Source organism: Neoarius graeffei, chromosome 25, assembly GCF_027579695.1.
Source record: "Neoarius graeffei isolate fNeoGra1 chromosome 25, fNeoGra1.pri, whole genome shotgun sequence".
NCBI classification, from domain to species: Eukaryota; Metazoa; Chordata; class Actinopteri; order Siluriformes; family Ariidae; genus Neoarius; species Neoarius graeffei.
The window spans coordinates 46,098,099-46,125,795 of NC_083593.1; the positions used below are offsets into that span (position 1 = coordinate 46,098,099).

General features: G+C 41.6%; 1 protein-coding gene across 2 annotated transcripts; it reads right to left on the bottom strand.

Moving 5' to 3' along the window:
• Nucleotides 1–300: 300 nt before the first annotated feature.
• On the bottom strand, nucleotides 301–25,998 carry rab11fip1b (RAB11 family interacting protein 1 (class I) b). 2 transcript variants are annotated; one of them, XM_060908797.1, is made up of 6 exons: nucleotides 25,545–25,998; nucleotides 11,974–12,401; nucleotides 10,205–11,864; nucleotides 3,090–4,199; nucleotides 2,101–2,191; nucleotides 301–1,048 (listed from the first exon to the last, which is right to left on the bottom strand). In XM_060908797.1, the coding sequence occupies exons 1-6, from the start codon at nucleotides 25,904–25,906 to the stop codon at nucleotides 842–844; spliced, it is 3,858 nt and encodes a 1,285-aa protein (XP_060764780.1). In that variant the 5' UTR covers nucleotides 25,907–25,998; the 3' UTR covers nucleotides 301–841. The 2 variants fall into 2 exon arrangements, with proteins under 2 accessions (XP_060764780.1, XP_060764781.1); XM_060908798.1 differs by lacking the exon at nucleotides 3,090–4,199 and having other exon boundaries at nucleotides 25,545–25,997.
• Nucleotides 25,999–27,697: the final 1,699 nt, after the last annotated feature.

Here is a 27,697-nt window from a genome sequence, read left to right on the forward strand (position 1 = left end):
TATATGCGCAGCCGCATATGATTACCATATATGACAGGGTCCTTATCTACACCAAAGTGTTTTAAGATGTAAAGAAGTGCACACTTAGGTTCAGGAGTACACTGTGTATGCACGTTTTAATATCCTAAACATTTCCCTGTTCTCAACACATCGTGTCTTATTACCACATCAGGATGTCTGCTACTGAACAGCTCTTCCTGAAAAATACCAAAATGTCCAGAGTATGGTTGGGAGTCTGTTCTGTAATAAAATACCTGAATAATTGCTGCATCATGAAAGAGGTTTAAAAACAGGCAACTCTACTGCAAAATGATCCTTTATTTCAGAAAAAAAAACCCAAAACGATAACATCACTTCAAATGAAAGTTATAAATTACAAAAATCACTTGATTACAAAATTCAAAAAAGGAGAAAAATATATATGTCTGATTAAAGTGCTTTAGGGATACAGTATTGCACTCATTACACAACATCGAGTAAGGCAATATACTGCATGTTTTAGGTGTGACTTTCCCTCGTTTCACACACAAAAAAGGAACTATTAAACAAAGTAGGTACAGAGAGCTGTATGTCCAATAGTGACCAAAGCCTGAGCTTTACAAAACAGGAAACTACAAATGCTGCATTTTATTCTGTCCCATGATATGTAATACGAGCAGGTTTATGAATGTGAGGGGGGGGAATAAATCCCATGTCAATGTGTTTATCTCTGTAATAAAGACTTTAAAACCATAGACTTTGCACCACAGTGAGTACTACACTAGCACATCCTAACTTAGCATTGTCAGTTCATCTTCCTGAAAGTCAGTATTGCTTTGTTCAGCACCTCCTGTTTGACTGCTCACATAGATTTGTTCACTGCGTTCATGGTCATCAGAATGCTTGGTTTTTCCTCAATCACACGCACCAGTAGGTTATCGATGTATCTCTCCAGCTCCTGAATCCTAGCATCACGCTGTGAAAGCTGTTCCTGTTGACGCAATGCTAGAGAGATCAGCTCAGCCTGCGTCAGCTGAGAATATGGGCCTTTCGCTGCTCCTTCTGCAGCCTGAAACACACATGCACATTTGTTTATCATCCTTGTGAGGACCCTCCATGACCTTCTGTATATCTACACCTTAACCTAATTCTAACCCTAACTTCAGTAACCCTTTTAGTTTTAGAGTAGAGTCGAGTCTTTCGGGTGGGTAGGAATTGTAGTATTCTAAGTTGACCCGCTCCTATTTTCAGTTGACTATCATTTCAGGTCTCTGTGGGTTGTCTAAGGCCTTGTGGTTGGATACCATGGGATGGTCCTCCATACGTTTGTCCAACCATGCTTTGAATACATTAAACATTTGGTGCTGTAACAACTGTCTCAGGCAGGTTGTTCCACCAACAGACCACTCAGTCGCTGAAGAAATATATAGTCTTTTGTTACTCTTGACAGTGTTCTTTCTCAGTTGTAGACTATGCCCTCTTGTCTTGGTGTTTGTCCTCATTCCTGTTATGCATGCCTTTGTATCGTATTTTTCATGTAGATATTTGTAGGTGTTTATCATATCGCCTCGTAGTCTGTGGTACACTAATGTAGGTAGCTTAAGAGCTTTCAGTCTGTCCTCATATGGAAGATCCCTCAGTTCAGGTACTTGTTTTGTAGCACGTCTCTGAACACTCTCAATCTGTTCCGCCAATTTCCACGTGTAAGGTGACCATATTCGGGCACTGTACTCAAGATGTGGGTGTATCACTGACTTGTACGAGAGAGGACACCTTTATCCATGTATTCAAATGATCTCCACATAAGTCCTGCAATCTGGTTGGCTTTTGAGACTATAGCTTTTAAATGCATCATATTCAGTGATACATTATAGTCAACATGTACAATCTAGTTGTGTTAAAACAACTTATTTTACTTTTGTTTTACTCACACACACACACACGATTTTGCCAACAAAGCAGTCTTCAACATTCAGTAGCTTCAATGCATTTACAGTAGTCATTAATGTAGACAGACCCCCCCCCCCATTCATGACCTAACTTGAACTTGTGGCAAAAAGACCTGACCATAACGGTGCAGTAAGTATTCATTCATTTCACATACAATGTCAGGAGCAGTACCTTCGTTTTGGGCTGTGTGTTGTCAGTTACTCGAGATTCATGAATTTCATGCAGATTCTCTGCAGCACTCAGGGGTTTCACAGCATGCTGCCTGTAGACAGACAGAACAGAAATGTTAACGTTCTTTTAGAGAATAGCATTTATTCAGATGACACAGCAGAGACGAGCAACAGTCCACACAAACATACAATATCCTGCGATTTTTAACACAAATAGTGCATTGGTTAAAACGGGTTATTCCTGGGGATGGCACTCATCATTCTATTCACCAGACAAGAGTTTGAACAGAAATTCTATGCTGAATGACACAAGTTCCAGGTCCATGATATGTAAATAAAATGAGGCTTTGCAGCTTGGGCAACATGTATTGTTTAGATATATTGGGCTAGGAAGTACATAAGAAGTACAATTACAAGAAGTGACTGGCGAACAATGATTACATTGAGGTTCCATGTGGGGGGGGGGGGGGGGGGGGGGCGCACAATGACTGTGGTAGTTGTAATCTGACTCACAATATAGAGGATTCAGAATTATGAGTTGTTTGGAGTGTTTAGAACAAAGTTTGTCCTCCAAAAACTGCAACATAGCCAGGTGTTTTCTCCACAGGGGGCATTTATTAAAAACAAAACAAAAAAAAAAACAAAAACCCTCAACTCAACCAACCAACAAAATCCTAAAGTCAAATCACTGAGCTGTCCCAACCAAACAATTCTAAAGAATTGTGCATATTGATTTATCTACGCCAAATACACCACACTGGTAAAATCGTGTCTAGATGGAAAGGTCATACAAACAGAGGCTTTTCCTACTCGTACCATTAGGCCCTCCAGCACAGAACAGGCTTCTTTCAGAATCCCTTTTTATGGCTCACCATCTCACCAGTACATTTTCATACCCCTGGTTTACAAGGTTACTGTAAATCATTTTTAAGAGTGCCAATACTAACTCTATGGAACGGGCAAAATTATGACTATATGGAGGAATCTCACCTGATTACTGAAGTGGGAGCAACTTGTTCCCTTACTTCACCTACATCACTGGGTACCACATTTGCCCACGACAAAGTCCTTGACCCAGAACCAGTCTCCACCGACTCAATAGCACAAGGTTTCATGACTTGTGAATTCCCAGCAATTGGAGTAAAAGTTGAGGATGAAACTGTGGATGATGGAGTGCTGTCTGCAGGTATTTCGACACTAGAAACCCATGAATTTTCTTGGTCCTTTTTATTACTATGGTTCTCTAAGGTTTGTTCAAGGTTAGTCTTGTTTAAAAGAGATGGCTGCTGGTGTGGGGTGCTTGGATCTCCACTTCTTTTGGGTTTAGCTGGAGGAAGAGGGGCTTGATACTTCTTTTGGGATCTTTCCATGCCTGGCAGTCCATCAGTTTTGCAACCCAGAGGTTCTGGACTGACACATGAAGGAGCATTTAGTTTTGCAGAGTCAGGCTCAACCATGTCTTCCAGATGTTGTTCTCTCCATGACAGATCAGTAAGGTCACTTTTGACATCTTCAACTAAATCATTTGGGGCTCTCAACAGTTTCTGGTTATTAGAAGCACTTGTTTTTTCTTCAAGGTGAACAGTACCTTCGGTTAGGTTTTTGCCACCATTTCTTGGCTTACCTTCAGACATGGATATCCCACTTCCTGGTTTTGGTGCTGGTCTCTTGTGTTTTACAGCCACTGGTTCATCACATGTAAAAGGATTAACATCAACTTGTGTGTCATCTTGAGAGACTGAGGAGACACTGCTTTCCTGATACGTCTCAGGGATTTTCCTCGGTTCTTGACCAAGACCTACTTGATTCGTGTTTTCTTTGACAGTCACTTCACTAGTCATCTTCAGAATACCTGGTGGTTGAGGTGCTGGACATTTTGAGAATTCTGTTAAAAGGGAATGCTGTTCAGGAACCCCACTGGTGGAAACATCTGGCCCGGTCAACACTGGCTTCTTTTGTGGAGGCAAAGGTGCACGTCTTTTTTTAGTAGTTGCCTCATTAACACTGATGTTTTCTGAAATGCTGGCATCTAAACAGTCGTCCAAAAAGGGGTTAGTGTTTGCCATGAACAGTTGAGAAACTGTTGCAGAGACAGACACGCTGAGGGAGCAGGACAGGTAAAGACAAAGTGAGTGCTTTAGACAGAGGTACTTGTACTGTGTGAGCATTACAGTAAATAGCAGTATAAGAACTGTATGTTTTGAGAAAATTTAGATCATGAATCTAAAAAGGGTTGAGTCATCCATGTCTTCTGTAGTAGGCAGGTCAAAATGCCCTGATATTTTGATTTAGCCCAAGATCTTCCTTGAGATAATCTTAAAACGTTATGCTTTGACCACACTAGTGTAATCAGGCCAAATTTGAGGCATTTCTCCTTTAGCCAAACACACACACACACCCTTCAACTGCATGTCATGGTGTTGGTGTACATTTACTACAGCTAGGCAAACTTTTCTTGAAATGTTCAAAAGCATTCAGCTTGTCTTCTAAAATTGTTCCAATCAAACTTGTGCGCTCAGATCATCAAAACTGGATTTGTGGTAAAACTGTGAAGACAAGTCCAGTCACTGATTTATTGATCAAGATCTACAACTTTAACCTCCATGAAGGTTTGTCAGTTTTTTGAATCGTCTCAAGTAGCAGTCAATAATTTGGATTTAGCTGAAGGGATGTTGCTTTCTTTGACATGGTCAGAAAGTTACGGCATCCTAAAAAACCCAAATTGATATCTTAAGGTCATGTTACTTTGATTTGAATGGAGTTGTTTACAGAATCTGAGCTTGAACTACGAAAAGCATCAGTTTAACAGCGATAGAAGTTAATGAAATATCCAAGTCAGTGTGAATAAGTTGACTCGCCAGCTAAAGCTCTTTGGACCTTATTACGAAAAGTGCTACATGTTCAAAGAAGAACAACTAAAGGAATGTCGCTTTTGTCAAGTGAAAGTGATTAGACCTGCTTTCGTAACTATATAGTTCCAGTCTTGGATTTCGCTAAAGCCTTTCCTTTTCAAAGGAAAGCGAGATTTAGATAGATTTGTGTTACACAATACAATAATTGAAGTAAAGAACCACACAAAAGCCTGTAGACAATACTATACAACGTGTAAATAGTTTCAGCTTTGGCATGAATAATATAGACCGTTTTTTAAAGACATTTTATTTGGTTTATTTACCGGTACTAATCAATCACTCTATACACTAGTTTCAGTTGTGGAATGGTGAAGTTGGCATGGAAGACAAAACTCAAATGAGTTGAGAATTCTTAAGAACAGGGATACTGAGCACAATAATGTATAATTCATTCTCTATAATTCAAACAGGCCTCTAGCAAGACAAAAATTCATTTTAATTCATATCAATTGCTGCAGAAAGTTATTTAAACTGAAAATGAATTCCTAAGAAGTCCCCACCACACTACAACCTCCTTCCTGAAGTCAGTATCTATTTTATGAGCCATACAGGCTTTCAAAAAAAAACATGAGTCAGAAGATTAGAATCGCCAGATCAGCTTTTTGGGGCAGGCAGAAATTTCCTGTGGGCAGACCACAGTTGTAAATCATTCCTCGAGTAAAATACAACAAGGAATGTTGATGAGGGTTAGCAAGACCTAATGTATCAGCAGTCAGCATTAAAAACACAGCAGGAAAGAGAAAAACAAGACCATGGCAAGGAGGATTACAATTTATGATTCGAGGTTGTTTGTGGTTAGTGCATGTTATGATGTTACTGTACCAAGTTTAGTAAAGTTTAACGAATCACTATTTAACCAGAGTTCTTAATAATTCACCTGAACCAAAAGCTTGCAGAGACATACTTGCACTACTGTATCCATCCACAGACTCAACTGAAGACCTACTAAATATTTCACAAAGGTGCTAAATATCATCTTGGGACACGATCTTCTTAGGACTTTAATGAGCTGCTCATGGCAGATTGGTGTTCTATACCACAGCAACACAGATACAATGACACCGTTTCCGACTAGGAAGGCTCTTTCTGAATCTGGTCTAGTTTTCCAAGAAACCTTTACAGGAGCAAATAACTATCTAGCAGAATGCAGTAACACAACTTCAAGTTATGTGCAGATGGAGGAGTTTTGGGAATAAAACCCCAAAATTTGCAAATTTTCATCCACCATTTTGGAAAATAAACCATCAAGAGCACAGAAAAAAGTCATCTTTGTCAAGCTCTGACGTCTACAGCAAGGTCAACTTGATCCCTCGCTATCCACCTTTTGGTGAACTTGCTTCATCTCATTCAAAAAAAAAAAAAAATCCAAACTAATTGATTCACAACAAAAACATGTACTACCATTATTGGCACCCCTGCATTTAATACTTTTTACAACCTCCCTTTGCCAGTAAAACAGCACCGAGTCTTCTCCTAGAACATTGTATAGGGTTGGAGATACAGAGCAGGGCATCGGAGACCATTCCGCTTTACACAATCTCTCCAGATCATACAGGGCCCTCGGCCCTCTCTTGTGCACTCTCCTCTTCAACTCACCCCACAGGTTTTCGCTGGGGTTCAGGTCAGGGGACCGAGATGGCCAGGACAGAAGCTTGATTCTGTGCTCAGGGAACCATTTTTGTGTCGATTTGGACATGTGCTTCAGATCATTGTCTTGCTGGAAGATCCAGTTTCAGTTTCCTGGCAGAAGCAGCCAGATTTTGATTTAAAATGTTCTGGGATTTCATGGAGTCCATGACGCCATGTACCCGAACAAGGTTTCCAGGGCCTTTGGAGGAAAAAAACAGCCCAAAATGTCACAGAACATCCACCATATTTTACAGTTGGGATCGGGTTCTTTTCATTATAGCCATCCTTCTTTTTACACCAAATCCACCTTGAGTGTTGACTGCCAAAAAGCTCCACTTTTGTTCCATCAGACCATAGAACACAGTTCCAGTCAAAGTTGTAGCAGTGTTTCACAAACTCCAGATGCTTACATTTGTAGTTAACTGACAGAAAAAGGCTCCCCCCCCCGGCAGACCTTCCAAATAATCTATTGGCATGGAGGTGGCATCTGATGGTGGTTTTGGAGACTCAGAAACCAAGATTTTACTTTTTCTTGTAACTGACCAGTCATCTTTGGGGATTTTTTTTTTGGCCTCTTACCCTCCTCTTCACTGTACATGGAGGCAAAATAAACTTTGGTCCTCTTCAAAACAAGTTTGTAACAGTTCCAGTTGGTGTCCACTTTATTATTGCCCCAACAGAAGAAATGGACAGTCAGGCGAGTAGTTTTTTTTTTTAAATAACCATTCCCTGACTTATGAAGGTCAACACACTTCTCCCTCATTTGGTTTGTGTGTTCTCTTATCTTTCCCATGTTGATGGATGACTAAAGGAATTTGGCCTTGGGGTCACCTCATTTGTTCACCAGTTAATCAGGATCTCATGGATTGAAAGTTACAGCTTGAAATTTCTTATACACTGCAATCAAGTGAAAAAACATACAATTAAAATGGAAAACATGCTTCAGTTACATTGTGTTCATTTCCAGGGCTGCCAATAATAGTGGCACATGTGTTTTTGCTGAAAATAATTATTGATGAGGGATTGGTTTGTTTTTCTCTGAATAAGTTTATTTAAATTAAAGATTGGATTTCTCGCAGTTTTTCAGTGAGAGATGAAGCAACTTCACCAAAAGGTGCCCCCCCAACCATTTTTATGGTTTTTAATAATTGTGGAGGGCACCGTACATATAATAAATGTTTGTTTCAGCCACTGTAGCAATGGAAAAAAATTATATATCCCACTAGATATGCTTCAGGGACCCCATATACTGCAACTCTCATAACATCCATCCAATGAGTCTTACTAGAGCTTGGGAAGGGGGAGGAAAAAAAAAAAAAAATGTTCACAGGGATTTATCTGAGAAGTGTACTAGGGCAACAAAAGAGTGCTTTCTCCACAGTCAGTCTGTTTGCAGAGTCAAAACACTGAAATTAATACTTTCCGTTTGTTTTCACACTGTACAAATTAAAGCTGCCAGGAAAAACATTAGCTGAGAGGCATGTGGGAAAGGGACAGTACTGGAAACTCTCTCACAAAAGTCTTTCATTCATTGGTCACTTCTTGCAGTCAAGATGGATTGCGTTTATATCATGTCCTGGATAGAGACCAGGCAGCTTCACAGAGGTGGTTTTGGTCTGCATTTGCGTGTAATTTCCATGATCACATCTACTCAAAACACCCCAGCTTTCACTAAATGTCCCACAGTTTGATTCACGGTACTAAAGAGTGCTATATGTCGAAGCGCTCCGAACTTGTTATACATCAGTGTTACACAAGCACATGCTAAGCTGTTAGGATATAAAATAAGCCGTGTATAGCGAGCTTAACAGCATTTTTGCGTAAAAAGTCACTGAACACCAGGAAGCAGTGCATTTAGATGAACGAGGAACACACATTTACACCAAAATAATCACAGTAATGTGTGGACAGAGTGTGTGCGTGAGAGATAAAGGGGGATGGAAACACAGTATTTGGAATAAAATGATGAGTGAACTAGTTAGTATTCTGTTTATACTAGGTGTTAGTTATACTAGAATGAGTTTAATAGCAGCAAGGTACTGCCTTAGGCCAAGTCCCAATGACTCCATTAGTTATATACAAATACTGCACCTAATAGGATAATAAAAGTCCACACAACTGTACTTAGTAGGGTGCGAAATAGCACTCCACTTTGGTGCATACTACTAAAATACAGTAGGTTGCTGTAATACTCTACTTTGGTGCATACCACGTTCCTATAAATAGGATACATCAATGGTGGTACATACTACTGCACTAAATATTCCAATTGTGATGCATAATATGGCACTAAATAAAGGAATAAAAACAATACTCCATTTGTGACACATACTACCACACTAAAAACTCAACTTATGGTGCATACTACTGTGCTAAACATAATACTCCACTTGTGCAACTCGTATCATCTCTAGCCGCTTTATCCTGTTCTACAGGGTCGCAGGCAAGCTGGAGCCTATCCCAGCTGACTACGGGCGAAAGGCGGGGTACACCCTGGACAAGTCGCCAGGTCATCACAGGGCTGACACAGACAACCATTCACACCTACAGTCAATTTAGAGTCACCAGTTAACCTAACCTGCATGTCTTTGGACTGTGGGGGAAACCGGAGCACCCGGAGGAAACCCACGCAGACACGGGGAGAACATGCAAACTCAACACAGAAAGGCCCTCGCCGGCCACGGGGCTCGAACTCGGACCTTCTTGCTGTGAGGCGACAGCGCTAACCACTACACCACCGTGCCACCCACTTGTGCAACTGCTGCATGAAATGAGATCTAGAACCCCAATTGTCTCATATCATCTCTAGCCGCTTTATCCTTCTACAGGGTCGCAGGCAAGCTGGAGCCTATCCCAGCTGACTACGGGCGAAAGGCGGGGTACACCCTGGACAAGTTGCCAGGTCATCACAGGGCTGACACATAGACACAGACAACCATTCACACTCTCATTCACACTCACGGTCAATTTAGAGTCACCAGTTAACCTAACCTGCATGTCTTTAGACTGTGGGGGAAACCGGAGCACCCGGAGGAAACCCACGCGGACACGGGGAGAACATGCAAACTCCGCACAGAAAGGCCCTCGCCGGCCACGGGGCTCGAACCTGGACCTTCTTGCTGTGAGGCGACAGCACTAACCACTACACCACCGTGCCGCCCAACCCTAATTGTAATGCAAAATATACTAAATAGAGGTATTTCAGCAATACTCTGCTTGTCACAGACTATTATGCAAATGAGGTACTTGATTGGAATTGCATACTTCTACAGCAAATAGGGTTCTAAACAATACTCCAATTGTAGCGTACTACTGCCTAAAATAGTTCATACCAATTTATCCTCTACTTGTTGCATACTACTGTAGAACTGTATGCATGCAACTGTAAAACACTGATAATGCTCACTCTGGTAATTTATGTCTGAAGTTTCTCAGTCATCCAGGTCAAAGTAAACTGTGGGTGGTAAAAGAGAGCAACTGGACTTGCTTGAAGAAAAGTCCAGTTGCTCTCTTACCACCCACAGTTTTGTCTGGTAATTTAGTGAATGAACACAGGGAACAAACCTCGGTTTAACGTTGGAGATTCTGGCTGAACGAGTGAAGTCCGTGGAAGTCAGTTTCTGTTCTTCTTCCCCTTTCATCATTTGTTCTCCCTCTGTGCGTTTCTTCTCTTCCTTCATCCCTTCCTCCTCAGCAATCCTCATTTTTTCTTCCTGCTCCAACTTTCTTCTTTGCACCTCTTTCTCTAGTCTTATTCTCTCTTTTTCCTCCTCTTCCATCCTTCTTTGTTCTTCCTTCTCCCACTCCATTCTTATCCTCTCCTTTTCCTCCTCCCTTATCCTCTGTTCTTCCTTCTCCCTCTCCATCCTTATCCTCTCCCTTTCCTCCTCCATCCTTCTTTGCTCTTCCTTCTCCCTCTCCATCCTTATCCTCTCTGCTTCCTCCTCCTCCCTTACCCTTTGTTCTTCCTTCTCCATCCTTATCCTCTCCCTTTCCTCCTCCTCCCTTATCCTCTGTTCTTCCTTCTCCCTCTCCATCCTTATCCTCTCGCTTTCCTCCTCCTCCCTTATCCTCTGTTCTTCCTTCTCCCTCTCCATCCTTATCCTCTCCCTTTCCTCCTCCATCCTTCTTTGCTCTTCCTTCTCCATCCTTATCCTCTCTGCTTCCTCCTCCAACCTTATCCTCTCCCTTTCCTCCTCCATCCTTAGCCTCTCCCTTTCCTCCTCCATCCTTCTTTGCTCTTCTTTCTCCCCTTCTATCCTTATCCTCTCTGCTTCCTCCTCCATCCTTATTCTCTGTTCTTCCTTCTCCCGCTCCAACCTTATCCTCTCCCTTTCCTCCTCCATCCTTCTTTGCTCTTCCTTCTCCCTCTCCATCCTTCTCCTTTCTCCTTCCTCCTCCATCCTTATCCTCTGTTCTTCCTTCTCCCGCTCCAACCTTATCCTCTCCCTTTCCTCCTCCATCCTTCTTTGCTCTTCCTTCTCCCCCTCCATCCTTAGCACCTCTTGCTCCTCCTCAATCCTTCTTTGCTCTTCCTTCTCCCTCTCAATCCTCAGCCTCTCTCGCTCCTCCATTCTTAGCCTCTCCCTTTCCTCCTCCAGCTTTCTTTGTTCTTCCTTCTGCCTCTCCATCCTTAGCCTCTCCCTTTCCTCCTCCATCCTTCTTTGCTCCTCCTTCTCCATCCTTAGCCTCTCTTGCTCCTCCTCCATCCTTCTTTGCTCTTCCTTCTCCCTCTCCATCCTCAGCCTCTCTCGCTCCTCCATCCTTAACCTCTCTCTTTCCTCCTCTAGTTCTCTTTGTTCCTCCTTCTGCCTCTCCATCCTTAGCCTCTCTCTTTCCTCCTCCATCCTTCTTTGTTCGTCCTCCTCCATCCTTCTCTTTTGTTCTTTCTCTCTCTCCATCTTTATCCTTTTTTCTTCCTCCTCCTTTTTCCTTTCCTCTTCTTTCACTTGTCTCTTTTTTTCCTCTTCAGCTTCCCTCCTTTTCTCTTCCTCCAGTCGTTCCTGCTCTTCTTCCTCTTTTTCTACCTCCTCCTTCATTTCCTGCATGTCTTCACTTTGGGTTTCCTCTCTGAATACAGGACTCCCATTTATGCAAATTGCAATCGGTGATGGAGGATTCTGATTGGTTGAGCCAAGGGTGACATCACCATGATTGGACACCTTGTTGTCTGTGCTACCACTCCGCTTGTGTGTTAAAAAGGGAAATTTCTTCTTTTTCTTTCCTTCACACAAAATTAAAAGATGATTAACACCAAGAGTACATATACATACACAATCTCTATCTATATAACTAGTTAAAATTATAAAATGATAGAATGAGATATTTGTTACCTTCTGTAGAGTCCACATTGAGGCCTGAGGACGTGCTCGAGCTGATTGACGAGTTTTTATCAGGAAGCGTCCCTAATGAGGACATGGACTGAGACATAGAGTTGCGCTTCATGTTGGATTTAGGAACAAAAAGAGACTTTAGTTTGTTCTTCTTCTTTGTTGACTCTCCCTCCATCTCGCCATCCATCTCTCCCTCACTGTCCGTCAGCACCTGGCTGACTGAAGGCAAAATGGCAGATGCTGAGTCGCTCAACCCTTCCTTCTTTTTTCCCTTGAGTTTGTCCTTGAACTTCCCAAGACGCGAGTGTGATTTATCAGAGAGGTCAGTCATGCTGATACTCATACTGCTCTTCAGGAACTGAATGTCCAGCAGAATCTCACCACGCTCCTTATCGGCTTTTCCTGCCTTATTTAACAGTTTAAACCACCTGCAGGAAACAAGCAGCATCACGTCACAAATTTTAAAATTTCTCAAATGTACATCATTTTCTCATGTTACACAAAATATAGCGTTTAGTGTCTGAAGTTTACTTCTTTAGTTCTCTTTTCATATTTATGAAATTTGGCACAAATCGCCACCTCAACCAATGATATATAAAAAGCACAACACACTGTTTATCAACTTGTGCACCTCCCCATAAACCACCTCTGTTTCACCACAGAAATACACAAATATGCTTCCATACATAAGTGTAACGCAACTCTAAATTTTTTAGAGTCTCATGCACTAGTTTTACTGAATAACAGACCAGAAAAGTGCAGACATGTCATTTTCAGAGACCATAAGAGCACAGGAAACACCACATCCTGCTGATAAAGGAGTTACACTACAAGGCTGTCAGCATTATCACAGGTTTTTCATGAATACTATCATTACGTTAGAACAGGAGCAGTCTAACCACACTACGGTTTAATCACTATGGAGAAGTAGCTCATCATGCGTAAAACCCCAGAGAACCTGCCACTGATGTAAAAGCCCAAACTGGAATGGTGTGTGTGTGTTGTACACTCATAAGACAGGCTTTATATTTGATTTAACTGCATGTCTTTACCCTTTTTATCCTGCATTCTTTTAGCACATTGGTGGCACACATGGTTATACAGTAAATGAATGCTTCGTGTGCATGTGATGCAATACAAACAGTGGGGGTAGTACAAGTATGATGACGGAACAAATCTCAAAACGCCCACATTCCAGAGGAAGCCATGCAAGTTCGTAAATTTGGTTAATTCGGTATATTTAGTGCAATTTTTCACATCAATATAACTATCAAGTCACTTAATCAGCCTCATATCACAGACAAGCAAACAAACACTTATATCCCAAGAAAAGAGCACGCACATCATCGATTACCTCCACCAACTTTGCTGAAGGAGGTTATGTTTTTGCTTCCATTTATTTGTCTGCTCCTGGCCCAATTCAAAAAGTAGTGGACAGATTGAGGAAATGTGGGCCATGGGCCAAGGAACAATTGATTAGACTCTGATGCAAATCTACATATGTATAAGGACCCAATATTTTTTTTTTTGCCTTTTCCCCAACATAACTCAAGAAGTAGTGAATGGATTTGGATGAAATTTGGTGTCCAGCTTTAGCATTATCCCCAAGTTCAAGTCATTTGACGACATTTGACCAAGGCCCTTCTAATTTATATAGACATCATTTATTAACAAAAATCATTTGTTCACAACATGTTTTCAGACACTCCCAACATGCTAAAACAAAAAAAAAAAAAAAACTGAAGTAGAACATTCCAGACAAGCTGGTATTATGTCTCAACACGCCAAGGTTTCAGGAGTGTTTCTGCCCATATTATGCAACCTGGGAGTGAAAATTCAGCAAAAAACACACCCACACACACCTGAAGGATAACTCCTTAAACTGTTTTAAACTTTGCTGTGCTTTCCTTGGTTTTAGTTGTACATTAGTATATTGTCCTACATGCATGTAATTTTACCTTAATAAATCTCTGCATCTAATCTCTCTGACTTTTGAACTTGGGTTCTGGATGAGTAACTTAATAAACCAAGTTTAAACAAACAGTCATCCAGTGTCAAGCTGAATGACCAGGAGAGCCATCTACACCAGACAACTGATGTAAACAAAAATTATATTTTATAAATTATACAGAGCAAACCATTTCGGACCACGTTATCCTTGACTTGCAAGTAACGTCAAAGCAAAATAAACCCGGATGTCGGCCATGTTAGTGGATATACAAACGTGGGGTCAAGCGACATTCCATACAAAACAGTCACGTGTGCACAACTATTTGTCCACTGCTTTAAGCATTCTTTTAGCTCTGCCATATCTTTGTGCTGTATATGGTTATGGTCACAACAATACTCATGACCGTGGCACATTCAGATTTTTTTAGAATTCCGTCCGTGATTTGTAAAGAGGGCGAGGAAACTGAGGCTTAGTACGGAGAGATGAGCACGGCTGAACAACATCGGCAGGACTGATCTAACAGAGACTAAAACCAAAACAGCTCGTGTTTGCAGTAATCATTTTATCTTCGGTGAGATTCAAAAGCTCTCGATATATCATCATGGAAGAACTATTTCGTGTTGCTAGAATTTTGCTATAAAATGAGCGTTCTCTTGTCGTGGTTCACTCGGTGGTTGTTCTCATTTTAACACTTGTATTACCATTTCGCTTCTAGGAGCGCCAGCAAAATTATACGATAGAAACAATCCAGACTGGGTACCCACTCAGAAAATGGGCTATGTTTCGTCCAAGGTCGGACTTGATTCTTTGGCAGCCAAACAAGATAGAATGTGATATCTGGGTACTCGATGGTCAGTAGAAGTGTCTTATCTTCAGAAAAGTCTGACTTTTTTTTTTAAATAATATGGGTCAAAACCACACATCTTTGATCAGCTGTTCAAATCATGGTAATACTGAGAAAATTCAGTATTGTTTACAGACACGCTTTCAGCAGCTGCCATCCTAGTTGCTTTGTATATCCACCATCATGGCGGACGCTCATGACGTAGCACATTTTTGATCGCGTGGTTGCAAGTCATTCGTTAGCGCAAACCCTTAACCACAAAGCTAAAACAGTTGAATTCAAGCACATTTATACAAATGTACTGCATTTTCTAGAAGGAGCACAAGACTCTGCCTCCAAATTCTCTCATGTTTACATGCAAGTCCCCCCCCTTGTTTGCTTGGATTTCTCATCTCATTATCTCTAGCCACTTTATCCTTCTACAGGGTCGCAGGCAAGCTGGAGCCTATCCCAGCTGACTACGGGCGAAAGGCGGGGTACACCCTGGACAAGTCGCCAGGTCATCACAGGGCTGACACAGACAACCATTGACACTCACATTCACACCTACGGTCAATTTAGAGTCACCAGTTAACCTAACCTGCATGTCTTTGGACTGTGGGGAAAACCGGAGCACCCGGAGGAAACCCACACGGACACGGGGAGAACATGCAAACTCCGCACAGAAAGGCCCTCGCCAGCCACGGGGCTCGAACCCGGACCTTCTTGCTGTGAGGCGACAGCGCTAACCACTACACCACCGTGCCGCCCTTTGCTTGGATTTTTAATGACATTTTCCTCCCAGGTTTGGTTGGGTCAATTCAGCTACCAAGAGGACAGAATGAAGGCTAACACAGACGTCCTTTAAGACACATGAAACCAATAACAGCTTATTTTCAACCTGCTGCTTATGCTACGTCATAGGAAAATGCTAACTACCCTCTTTTACACACGAGCTAACACACCCACAATTAGTCAGTGTTAGTCATTATTGTTAGCTAATGCTGATGATGGATTGAGGAATAGGATCACACCCAACCAGAGAGCATAGCCTTTTATTCACTTGAACTTCCAGCCATTGCTTTGGGTTTTTTTTTAAAATTCTTAAACTTGTACATCTAAATCAGCACTACCTACAGGTGGATTAGAGTTTCTCAGTTAGTGTTTCTCCTATTAGTGTTGCATTATGATGTCAGGAACCCAAGTCAATCTTTATGAAGTCATTACAAAAGTTATATTTGACAACTTCATCCTTTTTTCCATAATGCTTCCTTCTACTAGAATATCTATTAGACTTTCAGATTTATGTGAAAATTAAAAATAAATAAATAAAACCCTCATTGTCCAGAAAATAAAATAAATATGCATCAACATATATTTCTGTCTATATAGAGTGTACATGAACATGAAAACACAAGAAGTGTCCGATTTGATCATTCAGGAAGTTTCTCCATCTCAGCTGTTGACTTAGAGGACCGATAAACTAAAAGGTCATTTCCTGCTTCTGCCCCCCCGCCCTTTTTTTTTTATACAAATTGTGTGCTGGACAGCTAATACAAGTATACATTATGTGTACACCAAGTGCATGCGTGTCGTAGTTATGTACATTGTGCGTATGGTGTAGTTAGTTATATACGGTTGATTTTTTTTTTTTTGGTACCACAGTATACAGGAAGATGGATGGGATGACAAAGACTAAATTCACTCACTGGGTTCCTGCACTGATAAGGACTTCAGGCTTTGAGTGTGCATCAGTCAAGAGCTTTCTGTCTGCATCACTACCCGAGCAGCTAGAAGTTTCACCTAACTAAGGTTAAGATTAAAAGGTAGCACTACACAAAGTTTGATTGTTATGAAGTGTGTGTTTCACTACACTTGGAAAAGGCTAGAAAACCAAGAACACTGAACATAATCAGTGCTATTAGAAATCATGATACTGTATTAGTATGTAGCATGCTGCACATTTTACAGAAGCAGGGGTGGGCAGCAGCCACTTATTTTGCGCTAGAACATCCAGAACAGAATCCGGTACCTCGGACTAATTTATTTTATTATTTTTCTTCCCCTGCCAATTCCTACCAAATTTTGTCATGCCCAATTCCCATCCACCAGACAGCTCTTCCTTATCACATGACACAGATGGTGAAGGCCATCGGGCGATTCCTTCAAGGCACATGACCTCATCCAACTGCAACTTTTCCAACTCATGCAGCGTCAGGGACAGCATAACACCCTGGGAAGAAAGCATTATCCATCCACCGCTGTATGCATGAGTTCACAGACGTCCATGATTGGTCATCACTGCAATTGATAGGGGAGAGACTATACTATGCCTCCCTCCCTGCAAGCACAGGCCAATTTTGCTCTCGAGCTCCTTGTCACAGATAGTTGACTCATGAGGATTCAAACTCACAATTGCGCCATGCAGGAGCCACTTTTTTCTTTTAATTAATATATACATTTTAAATAAAGTAACAATAGTAAAATCATTTTAATACATGTTCATTATTTGGGTCTCCTTGCATCCAAAATACAATCGTCTTAATATAATGATCTATGATGACTAACTAGTAACCATAGCGGACTTATGTTATTGGTCACGTGTTCACGCCTCATGATGTGATGAAAGAAGGCAGCTGATTGTCATTTCAAGATGTAAGCAAAAGTGATGAGGTAGAACGAGATACTTAATAAAATAAATAAAAGAGGCAGGCATTGTTCCCGTTTCTGTAACTTGCTGGTCCATCAAACTGATATGCAACATCAGAAGTTACATGACTTTGTGGAGTAATATGGATAATTATACAAGCCAAGAACGCATTTTTTCAAGAATGCTGGCTAAAACAGAAAGGTGTCAGCATGAACTTTTTCAGCAGTTTGTGCTACAGTAGCTCTTCTGTGGGACTGGAACATTGGGCTAGCCTTCGTGCCCCATGTGAATCAATGAGCCTTTGACACCCATGATCCTGTCACCAGTTGTCTTTCCTTTGACCATTTTTGGTAGGTACTAACTACTGCATACGGGGAACACCCCACAAGATGTGCCATTTTGGAGATGCTCAGACCCAGTCATCCTACAGTAGCAATCACAATTTGGCCCTTGTCCAAGTTGCTCAGGTCCTTACGCTTGCCCATTTTTCCTGATTCCAACACATCAACTTCAAGAACTGTTCTCCTTCTTGCTGCCTAATATATCCCACCCCTTGACAGGTGCCATTGGAACGAGATAATCAAATGTTATTTCACATCACCCATCAGTGGTTTTAAATGTTATGGCTGATCGGTGTATACCTTAATACGTATGATACAGGTGAACATCACTTTGCCCTGATAAAGCTCTTCGATTGAAACATCTCAATCCAAGTTGCAGGTTACAATAAAGCACAAGTGTCCAAACACTAATTTGTGTTTCTAAGTCGTCTTCTAAAAAAATATTCTACATTTTCTAAATAACCCATGCCCCCCTGTTCCAATACTTATAGTAATGGCAAGAATGAGGTTTATGACAATGTATGCTTTAAGATTAAGTGATTATTTCAACATGGCAAATAAATGAAGCTTTTACCAGAACATCCATTTAAGGGAAGCTGAGCTGGACACCTACACAGATCAAATTTTAACCAGCCTTCAAGAATCAAGATTGGTTTTCATTTGAGGGCAAGAAACAGGAGTCGGCTGACATCCAACTCACGGAGAACGTTATCAGAATAGATTAACATTCCTGCAGTGTTCTACAAACATGTGATCTGATAGTGGTGTTGCTCATACCTTCACAAATTTACGAAGATATTTAAATGTGTCAAATGTAGACACTTATAAATGCGTGTTAATGAAAATAATCGCACTAAATTTGTATACCATTTACATTCGTATAAAGTTACTCAGACACACATTACAAAGTTGTACAGCTTTCACAGGCTTTCAAGGGCTGTTCAAGAGCTCAGGTTAATGTTTAAGCTTTCAGTGGTGTTCAAACGCTCTAGCGATTAAACAATGCTAATTGAACTCTCCATTTGGTTAGAATTCGCTCTAACTGTACTCTTTAGTGATTTAAAAGTCTGAGTGTATGAATAGGACGTGGCTCTGGCTTGTACAACCTGACGCCAAACCTGGAGAGCGTTAGCTTAGACATGACAGTCCTCAGCAAATCATTGGCAAACAAAATTAATAATTAATCAAATTCACCTGAAGAATTTAAATTAAATTCCACTTGTGCTAGTAAGCAGAAGGTTGCAAGCTAAATGGAGGTCAATAATCCTCTAAAAATTAAACCGTATCAGATCGCAGCACTGCTTTCTGGGCAAGTAGAAATCAATAACGTTGGCTTGATTTTTCTATTCAATCAAATGCTCATCTTACACACCATTTGAGCTGAAAGTAACAGCACACCCCTGAAAATGGTCAACTAGATCGACGAAGGAAAAAGTGATCAAGGGCAAGTTGAAGGACCCCCCCCCCAAAAAAAAAAAAAAAGAATGGAACAGAATCATGCTTTTATGCATTTCTGTCTATGGCTATTGTACGTAATATTACCCTAATGGTCTTCTCCATTTCTCTGGAGGGTCGTCTGCTGTCCGAGAACGAACACAGCTAAAGCAATAGCAAAACGCAGCTGAGCAGCCATCAAGGTCTAATGGGTTGGCTGGAGTGGGATAAGATCTTGAAACAAATCTCTTTCGCATTCACCAGCAACAATGATGTTATTCAGCCCAAAGCTCAGGCTGGAGAACAGCTACATTTGAGTACTACTTTAAAAATAGCATAGAAAGGACTATAAAAAGCCATTAATTTCCTTCGTCTCATTTTCCAAGCATTTAAATGATTAATTATAATGAGTTTCAGAAGTCTAGCCATGTCAGAACACAGGAAATCTGAGCCCTGATTAAGCGAAAAAACAGTAATATTTTTATATGAAAGCAGTTATTAACTCTTTACATGGCTTATACACACACACACACACACACACTTGCTGACCACTTTAATAGAAACTTGTTCTTGATTTTAAGATTCCTGTTCTTGGAATTCCAGGAGTGGAACCCAATGTGGTCTTCTGCTGTTGCATTCTGAGATGCTTTTCTGCTCACCACAGTTATAAAAAATTTAAAAAAAAAAAAAAAAAGTGATTATACGAGTTACGATATCCTTTCTGGCAGCTCGAACCAATTTTCCTCTGACCTCTCTTATCAACAAGGTATTCGTTTCCACCCACAAAACTGTTGCTCACTCGTTTTTTTGTACCATGCCGTGTAACCTCTAGAGACCGTTGCATGTGAAAACCCCAGGAGATCAGCAGTTTCTGAAATACTCAAACCAGTCCATCTGGCACCAACACCCATGCCACAGAGATCACAATTTTTCCCCATTCTGATGTCTGAAGTGAACATTAACTGATGCTCTCGATTTGTGTCTGTACGATTCGATGCATTGTGCTGCTGTCAAGGGATTGGCTGATTAGAGAACTGCATAAAACAGCAGGTGTATGTGTTCCGAATAAAGTGACCAGCGAGTGTAATGTACACTACATGCACATCAGCTAAACAATCAGTAAAATGGCTTTGTGGTTTCAACAAGCCAGTTTATTCTATAAAAGCACTGGTCTCCCTACCACAGTGACTGCCATGTTTAAATCATGTGATTTTACGCCTGCTTAGTCATTAAGATCAGCATAAAAGATGACTACGATGGAGAGAGGGGGGGAAAAAAAAAAAAGGGAGGTCACCAGTGGTATTGTACATTCAGCCTTAAACAAGGATCAAGTGGTGTTAGCCAAAGTATTTTCTACTGGACAAATTATTGACGTGCTTCTATAGGAAAATAAATCAGCAGTGTGGTGGTGTGATGCAGTCTCACGTGAAGCTGAGACTCCTCCCATGAATACTATATAAACATCTCTTTACTCCTCGAAACCGCCACCATATCAATGATTGTTTTAGATGTTTTAATAAACAAAACGTACAATCTTGATTTAAATGTTGAACAAAATGCATACTAACGTCCTAATTTGAGCATTAACACTTTGTATGTTAGGGTGGCACGGTGGTGTAAGTGGTTAGCACAGTCGCCTCACAGCAAGAAGGTTCTGGGTTTGAGCCCAGTAGCGGCCTTTCTGTGTGGAGTTTGCGTGTTCTCCCCGTGTCTGCGTGGGTTTCCCCCACAAAGACATGCGGTTAGGTTAATATGGGACGGCCTTGAGTGAGGCACCTAACTCCCAACTGCTCCCCAGGTGCTGTTAGCATGGCTGCCCACTGCTCTGGATGTGTGCGTGCGCTCATTGCTCACGTGTGCGTTCACTGCTTCAGATGGGTTAAATGCAGAGAGGAATTTCACAACCATGTGATGAATAAAGTTGTTGTTGTTCTTCTATGGTGCATGTATGGAGTACTGTTTAGATAAAACGCTCTCCATTTTGTGTAGAAACAGATAAATATAGCTACTGCTGTAACTAAAATGTGCCACAAATATCTAAATGGCACCCAAGAACATTTAAGCTACGTTCACACTGCAGGCTGAAGTGACTCAAATCTGATCTTTTCGCCCATATGTGACCTGTATCCAATCTTTTATTGACAATATGAACGACACAGATCCAATTTTTTCAAATCCGACCCAGGCCGTTTGGATATGTGGTCCTAATTCCGATTCCTATCCGCTCTTTTCATATGCGACTTCAGTCTGAACCGCCAGGTCGCATTCATCCGACTTACACGTCATCAACAAGCCACAAACGTCACTATTCTGCGCTGAAGTAGGCGGCGGGTCTCTCAAAAAAAAAAAAGTTACAACAACATGGCGCATAATCACGGGCGCAGATAGAGGGTGGGACTCGTCCCACCCAGATTTAAATTCACCTCGTTCGGTCCCCCCCACTTATAGGGAGGAAAAAACGTCTATGCTGTCTTTCTTTGCATAAGGCAAACCTCACGGAAAAATCAAAAGACTAATTACCATTCGGTTTATTGAGGTGCACAGCAGTGTATACATAGTTGCAACAACTCACATAAAACAAAGACTGATATTCGGTTGGTTGAGCTGCGCAGACTGCACAGGTTGCGAGCTCGAGCTTGGTTGCTATGGTAACCCACAACAAGTTTGACAGGCATATCGGGGTTGGTTTGCTGGCAGCTTTGTCCCCCCCAGTTTTTTGTCCCCCCCAGTTCAAAAAACGTATCTGCGCCCCTGCGCATGACATCAATGCGAGGGACGCTTCGGGCTGTGAAGGTTCTGAATCTTCTCAATGGAAGGACGCAGAGGTTAGGGAGCTGATTTCCATTTGGGGGGGATGCAGCTATTCAAGCTAGATTGGATGGGTCATACCGCAACCGGGCGGTTTTACTTCCGTAAACACTGGCCATGCTCACTGCGTGTGACGTCGTCGTATCCTGCAATGCGCATGCGGAACACTTTTAGGTCGCTTTTCGTTCATACTGAGGATCACATACAAGTCGCATATATTTGTTAATGTGAACGACCTCACAAAAAAAAAAAAACGATTTCACAAAAAAATCGGAATTGAGCATTAAGCCTTGCAGTGTGAACGTAGCGTTAGTTGACTATTCAGCAGTTTCAACACAAGACAGAAATGTGATAAAACGCTACTGAACTGTTCAAGTGGGTGTGGCCTAAATTTTTAATTCTCATGCTTGATTGCCATCTATGACACTACCACCCAGATATAATATGCCAGCCAAGCAGAAATAAAACACAAACAGCACAAACTTGTTCAACCCTGGATTAACACACCAGCCCAATTATAGACACTTGCTTGACAAGCCTTCTTCCTAGTGCTTCACTTTTTAAAATCATATCTGTTCTGACTGCTATAACAAAAAAATAAACAAGTCAGTTTGCATTTTGAGATAATTATATAGTATCTGAAAATGAGTGTCACACAGGTTGCAAGTCAATGACCTCTTGTATGTAGGGTTACTGTAGCAGATGGTGATCTCCAGTTTCCTTGTGGGTGTTGGCGATTGACATTTGCTGAAAGCTAAAATATGCTGAGTACCTTTAAGCTGTAGGTTTACAATGGATTAAAACAGGGCAGACTAATACTGCAGTCTAGTCAACTGTAATTTGTTAGCAATAACTGGTTTAGTCCAAGTTTCTTGACTGCACTTTCTTCAGAGCGACTTTTTTGTACTGCTACTTTTTACCATAAATGAGAAGAATGTGAACTGTCAGGATCTGACGGTTTACCTGTCCACTCTTGTGACAGCCATGAATAGTGTCATTGTCTATGCTGCTCATCTGTTGCTGGTCATGTGTGAACTGGAGCCAATCCCAATTGACATCGGGCAAGAGGTGGGGTACACCCTGGACAGGCCTCCGCCATTATCCCTGTCCCCAAAAAGCCAAGGATCACAGGGTTAAATGACTACAGACCAATCACCCTGACTTCTGTGGTTATGAAGTCCTTTGAGCGCCTTGTGCTTTACCACCTTAAAGCAATCGCTGACCCACTCCTGGACCCTATGCAGTTCGCCTACAGACCCAACAGATCTGGAGACGATGCGGTCAACACAGCTCTTCATTTCATCCTCCAGCACCTGAACCTATGCTAGGATCCTGTTTGTGGCTTTCAGTTCCACCTTCAACATCATCCCGGCTCTTCTGTAGGACAAGCTCTCCCAGCTGAGCATACCTAACTCTACCTGCAGGTGCATCACTGACTTCCTGTCTGACAGGAAGCAGCACATGAAGTTGGGGAAACAGGTGCTGGACTCCCAAACTATCAGCACCAAATCCCCCCCCATCTGGTGTCCTGGTGCAGGTCGAACAACTGAGCTCAAGGTTCTAAAGACAGTAGAGATGATTGTAGACTTCAGGAGGAGCTCTGCCACACCCTCCCAATCACCCTGTTTGACTCCCCGGTAACCTCCATAGAGTATTTCCACTTCTTGGACACTACAATCACTCAGGACCTCAAGTGGGAGCCAAATATCTGCCCTCACCATGAAAGCACAGTGGAGGACATACTTCCTGCAGCAGTTGAAGTTTGATCTGCCAAAGACAACGATGGTGCACTTTTACACTACCATCATGGAGTCCATCCTCACCACCTCAATCACCGTCTGGTACGCTGCTGCCACTACCAGGGACAAGGGCAGACTGAAACATGTTATTCTCTCTGCCGAGAGGATGATAGAAGCTTGCAGTCAGTCAGTCTCTTCAGGACCTGTACAAGTCAAGGACCCTGAGGAGAGCAGAAAGGATTGTGGCCGACCTCTCTCACCCTGGACACAAGCTTTTTGAGACACTTCTCTCTGGTAGGAGGTTGTGGTCCAGTAGAACCAAAACCTCCTGCCTTAAGGCCAGCTTCCCCCCCCCACTGCAGCAGACTTCATCAATAACATCAGAGACTCCCAATGACTCAAACTCTCACTATGTAAAATAAATGCACTTCTCTGAACTGCCATTTTGCACATTTCATGCATCTTCATTCTGTGATCTTTTATTGCACATTCCAGCACACACACCGTATAACTGGGTTATTTAATAAAACACACACATTCATGTCATAACTTCTTCATCCCGTGACCTATCTTTGCACACTCCAAGACATACCGTATGTACTGTACAGCTTGGACTTAAAACAACCCATATACCAGGGACGTCACTAGGTTTGAGAGACAGGGGTAGCTTAGCACCCAGAGGAGAAAAGGTATTGTGCGCGCGCAGCGCGCGCCGAACATTTTTCAGAGCACCTACTAAGGCTGTCAATCAATTCATTATTTCAAGAGCATCACACCTTGGGGACACACTTCCCACCATTTCTATTCTATTTTAAAATTGCTTTCATCATTTAATTGTTTGCTGAAGCAACTTCACCAGCTAAACTACAAAAATGTGAAAAAACCAATGGTAGGTGTCATGCATTCCTGCGCAAACTGAAGAGGGCAAGTGCTTCACAAATCATCATGTAAACATTCTACAGAAGACTCAATATAGCCTAGGTAAAGTTAAGCAAATGCAAACCACTGACATCAAATTACAATCTCACCGTGTGTGTCTGCAAATGAAAGCATAGAATTCTGACTCTCTGCAAACCCAACTCAATGGAAGCCCGCACCGCGCCTGCTGCAGAATGCCCGCGTAGTTTTTTAAGTCCTACTAGCCTACCACTCGACGTGACGCTTGACACAGAGCCAATGAGGAGGAATCATAACGATATTAATAATATTGCATTAAACAATAAATAAGCAAGCAGAAACTGTTGTTCGGATTAACTTGCGTTCTTGATGGCTCATGTTCAGTGCTTTACTGCCTTTGTTTTTTTTGGGAAAAAAAATAAAAATATAAATAATTTAAAAAAGGGCAAAAAATATAGGGTGGCTTTGCCATAAGATAGGGTGGCTGGAGCTACCCTAAAATGGGTCTGGCGACGTCTATGCCATATACCTTAAATATAGGTCAATTTTTCAAAATTTGTATATTTGAGTAGTCTTTTAATAGTCTATTTATATAACTTTTTTTAAAAATGGACAAAAGTAATTTTTATTTTAACTGTAATCCCCAAAGCAAATTCTTTGTATGTGAGAACGGACTTGGCAATAAACTCTGTTCTAATTCGGATTCTGATTTTACGGGGGGGGGGGGGGGGGGGGGGGGGGGGGGGTTGCAAAAACAAAACAACAACAACAACCAAAAAAAATCCCAAGATAAGGAGTATCACTTATTGACAAATCCTAAATATCGCGGTATATATATCGAGCATAGGGCAAATGAATACCTTCCAGTATCGATCCAACCATAACGCACGAGCATAAAAACAAACGTGGGAAGGAAATGCGCTCTTACTGTGGGTTCTCGCGCGCGCTGTTCTGCCGGAGCTCGTGCACATCGATGACGGTCAGTCCGAGCAACTTGTCCGCTCCGAGGGGGACACGGTGCAGCACGCGCACCTGCAGTGGGACGCCGTCCTGCTCTGCACGCGCGCTCTCCGGCGGCAGCGTGAAGATGAAAGCGGCGGCATCCCCGCCCCATACCGGCTCCGCGCGCTTCTCCGATACCGACGTGCGGAACGTCTCGCGGCCCGCCTGCAGAGCCGTGTACGCATCATTAGTGCCATCCTTCCCTTTGACTCGGAGGCCTCGTGCCCGGAGCACCGACACCCGCGCGCTCACCGGGAAAAACTGCAAACTCTGATCCGCCAAAGACATAACCAAGGTCTCGCCGTTCCAGCTGTTAGAGGAACGGAGTAGGGAAGTTAAACTGCCTGGCCCTGAGTGTGAATGAGGCCCAACCTCCTCGCGCTCCAATAAACTTTTTGAGCTGACTGGTGGGCGTGGCTAACGGCGAGGTGACGCATGGCTATTGGAGAGCTCGGTTTATATTAAAACAAAAATGTTTTGTTTTTATAATGTCATAAAAGCATTTTGTCGAATGAACAAGCTCAAACAAAGGTAGGAATTATATATATTTAAAACAAGTTAAATTAAACAATAATCAAAGAAAATCATTAACAGCTTTTGAAAATTAATGAAATATACAATAAGTTGAATGGTGATAGGTAAACGAATAATACATATTTTATTAATAGTTTTATTGGTGGATCAAATGATACTAAGTATGATTGTTGTTTTATTTTTTATTTTTAAAAAACAGTTGTCCACTTTTGTGGCCATGCCATTTTTAAATGAATAAAATGAGTTTTGAGACATTGGATGATATGTTTTCCAAATGTCCTCTCTATTGTTGTTGTTATTTAATGTTCTTATGTGTATTCATACCATTTGCTCTTAGTACATGTTTTAAAAACATGTTTGTTTGTTTTTCGGACCTATATTGAGTTCCATTAAATCACTTTTTATACCGTTGATGCATGGTGTCCACTGCAGTGGACAGATACGTCACTCCTTGAAAATAAAATATACTGGGGAAAAAAATTATTGGCATGATTTTTCACTTGTTTAAAAGTAAAAACAAACTTTTTTTTAAATACTACTTTGGGATTGAATAATTCATGCATGAAAGGGATAATATCCCAAATAAAGCAAATAACTAAGCCGGAAAAGGAAAAAAAAAAGAAATTTAGTAAATTTAAGAAAATTGGTTGGGAAAAAAAAGAGAGGTAGAAATCGCCCTGTAGATTTCAATCAGTCTGTTTATGACAAAATGACGTTTTTAAAACGGAAAAAAGTGACACATTGTTGCTACGTCATCCGGCCTAAGGTGCGTGACCAAAATATTCACTACGAGACAGACAACTGACTTCAAATCAAATCAAATCAAGTTTATTTGTATAGCGCTTTTAACAATAAACATTGTCGCAAAGCAGCTTTACAGAATTTGAACGACTTAAAACATGAGCTAATTTTATCCCTAATCTATCCCCAATGAGCAAGCCTGTGGCGACGGTGGCAAGGAAAAACTCCCTCAGACGACATGAGGAAGAAACCTCGAGAGGAACCAGACTCAAAAGGGAACCCATCCTCATTTGGGCAACAACAGACAGCCTGACTATAATATTAACAGTTTTAACAGGTATAACCCTCAACTGTCCTCATGGGGCCGTCCTTCACAGGAGCGGTGCGATAAAACTCCGACCAGACACAGGGCACCAGGATGGATCAAGCAGGTCCGAGGGGCAGAAGAGGCCAGCATCTCAATCCCAGGATCAACATAAACCTGTAAAACCTGTAAAATCATAAACATCTTTTCCTCACATGTTCGACTTCACCATTTCTGTCCTTGGGTATTTGTTTGTTTGTTTGTTTGTTTGTTTGTTTGAACATTTCCAGCGGGTGAGAGAGTGTAAACAGCCTCATGTGTGAGCACAGAAAGAGAAAAAAATAAAACAAGAGCAGGTTTCAGTTCACTCACAGACAGGAGAGACATCTGCAGAGAAGTTAAAGGCACATTTAAGGAATAATAATAATAATAATAATAATGTAGCCTATACAATGTTGTCCTTAAAGGAACAGTCCACCGTATTTCCATAATGAAATATG